Source organism: Melopsittacus undulatus, chromosome 10 (genome assembly GCF_012275295.1).
Source record: "Melopsittacus undulatus isolate bMelUnd1 chromosome 10, bMelUnd1.mat.Z, whole genome shotgun sequence".
In the NCBI taxonomy this organism is placed as follows: domain Eukaryota; kingdom Metazoa; phylum Chordata; class Aves; order Psittaciformes; family Psittaculidae; genus Melopsittacus; species Melopsittacus undulatus.
The window spans coordinates 2,851,485-2,863,348 of NC_047536.1; the positions used below are offsets into that span (position 1 = coordinate 2,851,485).

General features: G+C 39.9%; 1 protein-coding gene across 1 annotated transcript in view; it reads right to left on the reverse strand.

Annotated features, from left to right (window-relative positions):
• LCP2 (lymphocyte cytosolic protein 2) overlaps positions 1–10,004 on the reverse strand; it is a 28,777-nt gene extending 18,773 nt beyond the window's left edge. Inside the window, exons 1-3 of the mRNA XM_034066930.1 lie at positions 9,736–10,004; positions 6,801–6,863; positions 3,067–3,113 (exon numbers count right to left, since the gene is read on the reverse strand). Coding sequence (XP_033922821.1) covers positions 3,067–3,113; positions 6,801–6,863; positions 9,736–9,813 — 188 coding nt within the window. The 5' untranslated portion in view covers positions 9,814–10,004. The remainder of the gene's footprint in view (positions 1–3,066; positions 3,114–6,800; positions 6,864–9,735) is intronic.
• Positions 10,005–11,864: the final 1,860 nt, after the last annotated feature.

Consider the following 11,864-nt stretch of genomic DNA (forward strand, 5'->3'; position numbering starts at 1 on the left):
TGCATGTGCAGTGCATCCTGTGCAAACTTGTTGTCCATTAACAATTTTGGCTGCAGAAAGGTTGCCAGAATAAAACTTGGAGGACTGTTCAGAGATGTCAGCCACTTTTATATGGTACCCTTGCATATGTAAATGTTTTAGCAAAGCTTTCCATAGACTGCAGGCTTTTTAATGGAGAGTTTTAAAGATTTTGTGAGGCATTTTAATTTTCAAAACAGTGTTTATATCCTTCTTTTGCATTTAAAAATAAGCCCCAAGAAAATTCATGGAGATGTGCACCTGTAACACAGCTGATGGAGATCAGCTCTCAAAATAACAATTCTGTTAATAATAACAGAAGATTGCAGGGGGTTTCTCTTAGTTCAGGGAATGGCCCATGATACTTCATAGAATCATAGAATCCTGACTGATTACAGTTGGAAGAGACCTTAAAGCTCCTCCAGCTCCAGCCCCTGCCATGGGCAGGGACCCCTTCCACTGGAGCAGCTGCTCCAAGCCCTTGTGTCCAACCTGGCCTTGAACACTGCCAGGGATGGGGCAGCCACAGCTTCTCTGGGCACCCTGTGCCAGCGCCTCAGCACCCTCACAGGGAACAGCTTCTGCCTAAGAGCTCATCTCAGTCTCCCCTGTTCTGGCAGGTTCAAGCCATTCCCCTTGGCCTGTCCCTACAGGCCCTTGTCCCAAGCCCCTCTCCAGGATCGTTGTAGCCCCTTTAGGCACTGGAGCTGCTCTCAGGTCTCCCCTTCAGGAGCCTTCTCTTCTGCAGGCTGCCCCAGCCCAGCTCTCTCAACATGGCTCTGTAGCAGAGCTGCTCCAGCCTAGATGCATAAAGGTTCTTGTAAATGTCATAGAATCACCCCAAGTGATGACACATTTATATTTAACACTTACACAGTAGCTTTGCTCAAAAGTATACACTTAGTCAAACCACATACCAGGCTCAGGAGGTGTGGATGGATGGAGGCTGTGGTTTGCAAAGCCTGCAGAGCTGTAAGTGCTGTCTTGTGCATTTGGTACATAACCCTGCTACAGTTACTGGGGAGGACTGGCTCTTGTACATGTACATTTTATTCCTGCCAATGGCTGCAGGTGTGACTCTTGCATTTATATTAGTCATTTTTTACAGAACATGCTTGAAATTTAGCACTGTTGTTAAGCATTACATACTATACAACATGCTAATGTGTTTTTCAGCTTGTAGAAAACCTCTTCCTACTAGGTGAGGTTTGCATTATGATATGAAAGTAAGGTATGACTGTGCTGTAGTGGCAGTCAGCAGCAAGCACTTTGAACTTGGGGGAGAATGTGGAGATTCTGAAGAGGTGAAATTAATGTTAAAAAATTAACAAGTTCTTTTACTGATAAATTTTATTCTGCTGGGGTTTTTGTTTGGTTTTGTTGTGTTTTTAAATGGCAACAGCTTCTCTTTCCCATTAAAGCCCTAAACTCCTGTGGCAAACAGTGGCATTACATTGAGGATCCCACATAACATCAACCTTGTCCCATATGCATTCACAATAGTCTAGTGAACTGTTTCCCTTTTGTAAGTGTGGGGAAGGTTGAGAACAAGGGCATTAGTTCCAGAACTTTCATTCAGATTGATTAATTTACTTAATCATCCAGTTCTTCAAGTTGTGCAACAAGTTTAAGTCTGCTTTTAAAGCTTTTCATTTCAAGTTCTTTTCTTGCTGAGAAGCCCAGATCTGACTAGAAAAGGCTCTCCACTTGCTGCTGGGGTGATACAAGGTAAGTGACTGTGGAAATCACATTTCCAAAACATTTGTGAGGTATCAATGGATTAGATGAGGAGCTAGGAGTAAATCCAGACTGTTAGATTTCATGTTGACTATTCACCTATGACATTAATGTCTCTTTTATGTGTGGGTTTATTAGACCTTCCACTGACTGCTTGTGACTCAGAAATCAAAAAGCTCAAACAAGGAGAACATAAGGCACTTTTGGCAAATGCTGAGCCATTGGGGCATCTTCTTTTGTAGGAATGTCTTTGATACTTCTGGGCCCACTGGCTAACACTCATACACCACCAATCACTATTGTGTGAAAGTACAGATATGATCTGAAGAAACATGTAATGTCCTTGCATATCTGATCTGAATAGAAGTATCCTCCTGCCCTCAAATCTAGCCACCAGCTTACCCAGAAGCGTGTGAATGTGACAGACCACACAAGTATTTCACAATGTTTCAGTGCTCTTGGCCTCACCAAAACCTCTTACACAAGCTCTGATGCATCAGAAAAGGTGACGCAGACTGTATCTGATGTAGCAAAATTGAGATATGCATAGAGGGAGTCTGGAACTGAGAAACTATCAGCAAACCATGTTGGTATAACTTGAGCTCCTTTTTTCCTCCTTAGTTTGTTTAGAATGTCCAGCTTAAATATGTACCAGAGAACTCACAGTAAAATAACATCCTTTGATTTTCACCATAAAATAATAGAAGCAGCTGATTTCTCTGTTACTCAGTTTAACTTAATGAGGCATTCTTCTTCGTAAGTAACTTCTTTAAAATCCCAGAAGCTATTCGGATAAATTAGAAACTTTCCCAAGGCCTGATGCACAAGGGCTCAGGGAAGCTGAACAATTGAACACTGAATCAAATGATCCAGACTGGTTTATCTTTAATGCCTACCTACAGGAAAAGCACATGATGAAAATCACTTGAACTTCTCGTCCGTTGTCTACATACCTGACTTTCTTTATTCCTTTGAGTTAAAGTTAACAGCTAAACACCAAACAGTTAAATCATACTTTAAAGTTAATACTTGCAAAGAAGTTTAACCTTTGTGTAGCTGCTGTCAGTCAAAGAATTTATGGATGAGTTGTTCTGAACAGCCCCCAGATAATATTTCTGTATTGTATCATTGTGCTTGAGCAATCATGACAAACCTCCTTTCGTTTTGGAGAAACTTCTCTTTCTTGGTACACCACAATCAACAGGTCTCTGTCTAATCACTTACAAATCATTTGCCCCATATTTCCTATGAGTTTTCACTGCAGACCAGCTAAAATAACTGTTAGTATTAAATTGGCTTGGCTTCACTTACGGCACTCGGAGTTTGGGAAATTTCTGAATGTCATTTTCAGTCATGTTCTGAAAAGGAAGCACATGGTACATGTCACACAACTGTGCATGGAACACCCTGACACAACAGGAGTTTGCATATGCAAAATGAGGCATCAAATCTCAACCGCTAGGAATAGCAAGTGCATAGAAAAGCAGTGTAAGATAACAGCCTGTCCATCCCATAGTTTGTAAGAGAAGTGAACCCATTGTCATCAAAAATCCTCTCTCTATTTTCTGGCTTTGCTGGAGGTTAACAAACATGGTGTGTATTCAGTTACACACAAAGGACTTCAGCACAATAATCACATGTAACTTCAAAGAGAAGCACTTCTAGAATATGGCTGCAATGTTTTAATGTGAGCTTGTAATAATGACCTGTAAGGGGAAGTAAAATCTTAAACCAGCACTTCCCAGATGAGAGTGTTTGTTTAGCAGCAGATGAGCCATTCTTCCAGGATTAATGGGATTCTGTGCAAAGTTAAAATCAAATCATTTGCTTTTCTGATTTGGGTTCTAATCCAGTTCTTTACTGACGGTGTAGAGTCACATTGACCTACAGGCAAGCTGCTTCTCAAAAGAACTGGAATCAAACCCTCTTCTGCAACAGCTTTCTCCTACAGGTTGTCAAGATGCTGATGCTAAAGCAGGTGGATAGACAGTGACCCAAACAATTCCAGCACTATTTTTAAGTCTTCTATTTTTTTTCTCATTTTGTTCTCTTGCTTTCTGGATATTGTTTCATTGTACATTGCCATCACCTAGCATACAGGAAAACACATCCTTGAGGTACTATAATTCATCTTGTTGGACAGTGTCAAACGAGTGATAGAGAGCTACATCCTGGTAACTTCCTGTGCTACTGATTATGGTGTGAGCCCGACAACATGGTCTTCTTGAGCCCATCAGCAGTGGCATTCTTCCTGGCAACTATGGAATTATGCTTCTCACAGAAAGTACAAAAGGACAGAATACTTTAAATGCTCTTTTAAACACTTGTAGTTTTAAGGTAATATGCAATGAAATGCCCTTTGTAAAGGGCTGTTCCTGATAGGGAAGGCAAATTTCTACCATAGATTCTGATTTTAGGCTATTTTGCTTCACATCTTTTTAGTGTAGGTAAAAATATGGTATTTAGGTGACTTCAGAAGCTAGATATATTGAATTCTGCTATGTCTGCATAGTGAAATCAGGCAAAGTTGTGTGCAATTGCAGTTTCGTGGTAAAACTGTAGATTTTAAAATAGAACAGTATTTGCTGGAGTTTTGTGCTAAGAACCATATCTGTAGCATCACAGTACATGTAAAATCACATGTTCTAGAGGAGATATGGTCTGAAAACTCCTTGAACTTAAGAGCAGCTTTTGCAGCCTGACAGAAATCTTTCTAGAAACTGTGTGTGTGTTTCTTCTCCCTTCAACCATAATGGAGTGATTAGATCACAGCTTACTCCTGACCTGAAGCTGAGCTGCGCTAGGTCTTGAGAGCTTTGCTATGCTCCTGCAGAGAGGGTCAGCTCCTTACTTCTTCCATTATGTTCCATGCTGAGTTTAGGACAGATTAGAACATTATGAAAACTTTGGAGAAAGTGTTTTGTTTAGTCACTCACAAGCTTCACACACTCCCTTTGGAACATGGATGATAGTCTGGTTCTTTCTCTCTCACTGCCAACAGTAAGCAGTTTCTAATTCTGCATTGGTACACAATGCTATCACTGATTTTCAGCACAGAACTAATCCCATCTCTGGTTTCCACCACTATTTTGCCTCTGGGAATACTCACAGGAGTAAAACACAGAAAAATTGTACTCTCTTTTTTTCTAAATTTAGATTTTTTTTGTTAAAGACCTTTTAAAGTCTCTCTCTAGAATTCTATTCTGGCAATAAAGCTGATAAAAGCTATCACTGTAAACTCTCATAAAAGGGGCATGGTGCTACTTTAAATATAGAGAATTTTATTAGAAGAAGTCACATGGAATCCCTGTGGTCTCCTTGCTACCACAGCTCAACTGGACTTTCCTTGCGGTAGCCTTGTAGTGGATACAGAAATGTGACTTTGCAACTAGGGTGTTGTGATGAATAAGACAGCAATGCTGTTACAGTCAGGTTTACAGATAGATCTGACAGCAGATAGAAAACCTGCAAACCACCAGTCCAAACAGCTCCTTCCGTGCTACTGTAATTTGGCACTTTCCAATAACTTACAATATGTAAAAAGGTGTTTCTGAGAAAACCCATTTATACAGAGAAGTAATTGTTTCCTCAAGATTGAGTTGTACTCTAGAATGTTCCACTGAAAGGCTTCTTTTGTTCAGTTTCACAGGTGAACCTTTTTGTATAATGACAAGAGAGGTATTTTCATACAAATGACAAGTAGGTCAAGAGGTTGAAAGTTTACGTCTCAGCAGAGGTGAGCAGCTGCTTACTTAATACAAAAGCATCCTTTGCATCTGCTAGGATGCTTCTGAAGAAATGCTGCACTCTGAGACACGGTTTAGTGGTGGACTTGGAAGTCCTGGCATAAAGAGTGGACTTGATGATCTTAAAGGTCCTTTCCAACTCAGTTGATTCTATGATTCTATATATTTAGAGAAACACCCTGGACATACAAAATGACAGAAATCCCTTCGGAATCACAGTTATTGTTCATCTTATTTGGACCTCACAAACTCCAGAATTTCTTCATGCTTCCAAGAGCCACAATTCCCACTCCAGCCACAGCTTCTTAGTGCTTGAGCTAAGGGGTAGCTCTTAGCGGTTGGTAGGATAGATCCTGTGACAATAACACACATCTGAATAATTCTGACTCCACCCAGTAGGAGTGAGGTGTCATATCCTGTTCCTGTAATGGGTGCTTGAAAATGTGATGTTGTCTGCCAAAAAGCTGGATCCATTAGGACAAGTAAATTAAATATAAGGCTTTAGAAGAGGTGTGCATAGCTTTTCCCACTTTCACTAACTGTCCAGACGATCAGAATGACTACTTTTGGGGAAAATAATATAGTTAATATTTGGAAATAAAATAAAAATAAAATAAAATATAAAATAAATATAAAATAGAAAGTAAAATAAGTAATAAAAGCCCTTAGACATCTTACTGGATGTATATTTAAGACCCAGAAACATTTGCTATGTTAGTGGAAGTTGTCGGCTTTTCTAAAGTTTAGCCATGTTGTTGGTAAAGCCTGGAACAGTGTTGGTTTAAACCCACTAGGACTTTTATTTTTAAACTATTACTTATTTTGGTGCTGTTTAAGTTCACTGATTTTGTATGTTTCTATATACAAAATTTAAAGAAACCTAATTTAAAGTATATAGGCATGAAATAGTGATTACACTAGAAGCCAGTCATTCAGCCCACATCTGTATCTTCTTTAGTGAGAGAGGACAATTAATAAATGTGAGTTTTCTGTAGTTAGTATTTTAAAACAAGCACTTCCTATAAAGGAACAGATGAACTCAAGACAAGATTGTGGTTTTATAAGCTCCCTGTTGGATTAAAAAGTACATAAATAGATGCATATTAAACAACATGCTTGGGCTGCCAGCATTCTGTATGCAAAGGAAGATAGCTGGCTGATTTTAGTAAAGGTACTTACTTCTCATATTTATACTTGAATAACCACCTTGAGCTCAGCACTTTGCATCTGCTGATGCAAACCAAGAAACTATCACTTGGTGGGAATTTTACAGGAAGGAATTTTTACACATCCACTTACCAAAAACCGTTGTCCATTTATGCTGTGCTTCCTCACGACCTTCTCACAGTCCTTATACTTTAACTGTCAATGACAAGAAGATGATTATTGCACCTTCATTTTAAGAATAGATGAAGACACTTAGGCACATCGTTTTCTTTGAGTAGATGCTCCAAATCACCATTTCATATGCTAGAACCTGTGGACTTGACAATTCCATCCATTTAGGAACATGTAATTCCTCACATTTAAAAAACACCTCTCAGTTGCATGGCCCAAAGAAATGGAAATAAATGGATAGTTGTGGCATTGACAGTTGTGGAAACCAGCAAGCACAGCAAATACTTGGTAACTTGGAATACTAAAGTCCTGATCCCAGTTTTTTTAATTCATTGTGACCCAAAAGCTTCCTCTTGTGGACAGATGTGTTGCTTGTTAATCCTGGAAATTATCTGTAGCATTTGGGAAGGTTTTCCACAATATTCTGTTTTATGGTAGTGTTTAGGACAAGGACAGGCAGTTTAGAAGCTGATCACATACATAATGAAATAAAGCTCCTGGTCCTACCAGGCAAAAATGTAACAGTAATTTTGGGGACTTAAAGAGCAAACCCACAAGCCCAAACCCTGGCAATGTTTAGCAAGACCTGACTCTTAAATATTTCCAGTGGGTGCCTTCAGGGTTCTGGGTTCTTTTCTTTTGTTTGGTCAGAAACAGCATGTGAGAACACTCCTTGTGTTTTTGATCTGGTTAGAATGACTTTTTCCTGTTCCAAGCTGATCAAGTCCACACCAGAAGGAACCCAAAGAGTGGGCAAAGTGACATTTTGGACCCTTTAGGACAGAAGCATGGCTCTAGTCCTGCTGAAACTTTAGTTAGGGAAAGTTAAGCAGACACATAATACTGTGCAGCTGTGATAGTTCCCCTAAAGCAGAGAACATATTGTAGGGAGCATTATGTCCTTTCTTAGTTTTATCTTATTTATTCATTTTTAGGAATAAATTGTCACTTGGTATTATATGAGAGCAGGTCCTGAAAACATCTGAACAGCTGAGAGAATGTTTTTAGGACACTTCAGTTATGCACATACAGAAACAGTCCAAACTCTGCTAAACACTTCAGGACACAGACTAAGTCATTTGTGCAGACTGAGGACTTAGAGCTGCAAATACTGTCTCTGTCAGTGAGTGTTGTCATGACATTACCAGCACAAGCCTGTGTGCAGCAGTGAACGACTGCCATACTTGGTAGAACACATCAGTGGGAGTGAGACCTAATCTCATTTGTAAAGTAATTGATGAAAAATATTGATTAGCTATTAAAAATAACTATTTTATTAACAACAGCTTTGCTTCTGCATTTTACAGTGCATAGTATAAATTAGCAGAGGCTTAAAAGTTAACACACCAGATGTTACTGCCCTAAAGTGTGAAGAATTCTTACTTGGCAGGAACCTAAAATTAGAGGTTTGCAGGTAGCTGGTAGTTTCCAAACATAGGCTTTGTGTTTGAGCTGCTTGTCTGTCTTAGCTGGTTTTGCATTCTAGTATCATACTTGCCTCAACCCAGTATCTGAAGGGGGCCTACAAGGATTCTGGGGAGGGACTATTGATTAGGGACTGTAGTGATAGGACAAGGGGTAATGGGTTGAAACTTAAACAGCAGAGGTTTAGATTGGATATAAGGAAGAAATTTACTGTTAGGGTGGTGAGGTACTAGAATGGGTTGTCCAGGGAGGTTGTGAATGCTCCATCCCTGGCAGTGTTCAAGACCAGGTTGGATGAAGCCTTGGGTGATATGGTTTAGTGTGAGGTGTCCCTGCCCATGGCAGGGGGGTTGGAACTAGATGATCTTGAGGTCCTTTCCAACCCTAACTATTCTATGATTCTATGAACTGCTCAAACAAAACTCTCATAGAGTTATAGGAGCCATTGAAACAATGAGTTTTATGTGATTTTAAAATGAAGCCCAAACTCTTACAGGCTTTGTAAGGCTGGTCTGGCAGCTCACTTGAAAATTAAGCACCTCTGCTGGCAGTGCTTGAAAGTCTTCCCAAATCTCCCCAGATCTCATTGATCTGAATGTTAAACTCCAGGCTGAAAGGTTTGGACTTTGGGAGGAGCATATTCAGCTGCATGGGACACAGAGCAGGCCCTTTCTCTGAGACTGAAGAATAAGGAATTTACAGCGAACACACAAATGAAACTGGAGTAAAACTGGCTCAGTTACACATTCCTGGGCAATCAGAAAGGTTCCACATTCCTGTGTTGCCGTTCAGAGAACTTCCTCAGTGTGGGAACTTCTCTGCCTTTTGAAATGATATTTATAGATAATCACAAGTGAAAAAGATGTCAAAAGAAACAGAAGTTCCCAGCTGGTCACACAAGGCAACATCAGAAATGTAACCAGAAAGAGGGGACAGCTACTAACCTTGAACCATGAGTTTTGGCCAAGAAGTTTTAGAAGGGGGAAGTCAAACCAAAAGGCTGAACTGAGCCTCCAACTGAGGCTAAAAAATGTGGAGTCTGTGTATCTACAACTGTGGAGTTCTTGCTGGATTCTCATGGATGGGATCAGCAAAGACATTCAGAGGCACATTTTTGAACAATAAGCAACTTGAAAATATAAAACATCTTCTGAAAATCATTGAAGAAGAGCTAAAAAACTTGTACTTTTCACACATTAATGCCTTCTGCAGTTGTTAATGTGTTATATCAACAAGTGGTGTAGTAAAGGGTGTATTTTCTTGAGAAGCCACAAGTTTCTCTTATACCCAATTTCAAACACACTTTCAAGCTTCACTTATAGAATTTGCTGGCCAGTTTAGCTGAGCTTCTTGTCAGTGATTTTGCTTTTGGTTTTGCAACAAGTTCCCATTATAACAATATGTAAATTTAGCCCCATGTTGCAGCAGTTTGCCCCTCCATCCCACAAATACAAAGCACAGGTGAACTTACTGTCCTGAAGTAGTCTGCCAAGTCATCTGGGTTCCAGGTAAGCACATCCGAACGGTAGGGAATGTTTCTTAAATCCATGGTGAAGTTTTCTCCCCTAGGCAGCTAGAGAAGGTTCCAGCAGTACTGTTGGTGGAACAGCCATATATTCCTTGTGTGTGAGCACCTCCAGCGTGTCCAGGAATCCTTTGCCTAATGCTCAGCTTCTTCCATTTAAGAGCTGTTGTTTTTTGAATGTAGGACTCAGTTGTTAGGACCTCATACAGCTTCCTCTGACACAAAATGGTCTCTTCTCAGAAAAGCTGTCAGCCCGTCAGCCTTACCACTTCCTTTATCTGAACATAAATAAGTAAACAAGGAAGCACAGCAAAGCATTGAAAACGTTCTGCCTGCTGCACATAAGTAAGCTCCTCGGGACTCTGTTTGCTTGTAATTGCATACACTTATATACACACTCCAGAGAGGATAAGAATATTGGCATGTTATCTGCATAGACATTGGCTGCTGTGCAAGTCTAGCCCAGGCAAGCCCCCCTCCAAAGAAGAAACATTCACTTGAGAGAAACTTCTTCAACTTGCCTCACTACCTGAAGTGTCACATCATCTTTCTCTGATGTCTGCAGCAAGAAAGGGTAGTTGGAGCTGTGTATAACATGGTATGCATGAGAATTAGGGATGGGATTAGAGCCAGTTCCTTCAAATAAGACATCTCTTGGTGAAACTAAGAAATGGATAAACTTAGATGACAAATGATTATATTGACATTGTTTCAATGTTCTTTATCCAGCTACCTCTAATGAGGATTTCTGTGTCTGAAAAAGAATCTACAGACCCATATCACCACAGGGACATAAGATAGACTGCATCTGTCATGCAGAGGCACTTCAGGCACCAGCCTATCCCAGGTCCCTTTAGTGAGACTGCATTTAGTAATGCCAAATATGCCTGGTTTTTAATAAAGCCACTGTCCCTTCTCCCTGTTCCTGATGTGGAGCTTCCTCCCACAGCTGCATTGGTATGAATGCTTGGGGTCACTCTTCACAGCTGCTCCCTCACACTGCACCAAAGGTGGTATTTTGTCAGCTTCCTGTATTAGTAAGAGTAGATGCATAGTTCTGAAGCACTGGAAGGGAAAGTTTCTCTTCTTCCTAATGCATCACTCTCACTATTTCTAGTCATTGAAGACCTTCTAACCTTGGGTCTGTAATTTGCAAGCGGATAACATCCAAGTGCCTGTATTTGAGATCATATCTGGAAGTCCTTATAGTATTGTATGGAAGAGTTTTCCTTTTGAACTTCAGAGTCTGATTTAAAGTACCTTACTTTTCTGCAAAAATGTTGATAAATGATGGTAGCAGCATGGTATTTAAAGCTCTCTAAAACTAAACTGCTCTAACAGCTGTTATAAACTGTGTAGCATTTATCAAATACATCCTATAGCTGTGTTTTATGCGTTCCTATTTGAAATTACCTGTATGAATCATCTGAGGCATGTACTGGCAGTATCAGAGAAATACCACCACCTTTTCAGTGTAAATCTAGGTTTGGGGATGGAATAGGAGTAAATTAACTTGTGACAAAGAATTCCCAAGAGAGAAGTTATTTTGGTGGTGCATTATCAGCAGTGCCAAAGGGGAGATTCCATAGCATACATCTGAGACACCCCCTTACACCCTCAACAGAGAAACAAGTTTCTTACAGTGCTGAGACAGGAAGAAGCCTCTGCTATAATTCCAGAATTTCATTACATTCTAATCTAATTTCTATCCTAAATGCAGTGTAGCAGCTCCAATTTCAATTGTGCTATTCCTTATATATACTGAGATAAAACTAATTAGTCTGGTCAAAATTTAGTGAGATGATGGTATAGAATAATCACAGTATCATTTACTATGATGTTGAGATAGGAGAAAAGCAGTCACCTTTAAAACCCCTCTGCTAGTCTAGAAAGCAAGCACCATGGAAGTCCTAACACATTGATCATTATATTGTTATTTGCTTGGATCCTGTCTGTCACTGAGTGCATTACAGCTACATGCATATTTTATGCCCTTTGCAAAAACCAGCTGCACGTGTATTGAGCTTTGTCTTTAGAACTTCTTTTGTAATGCACTAAACAGATAAATGTGGTGG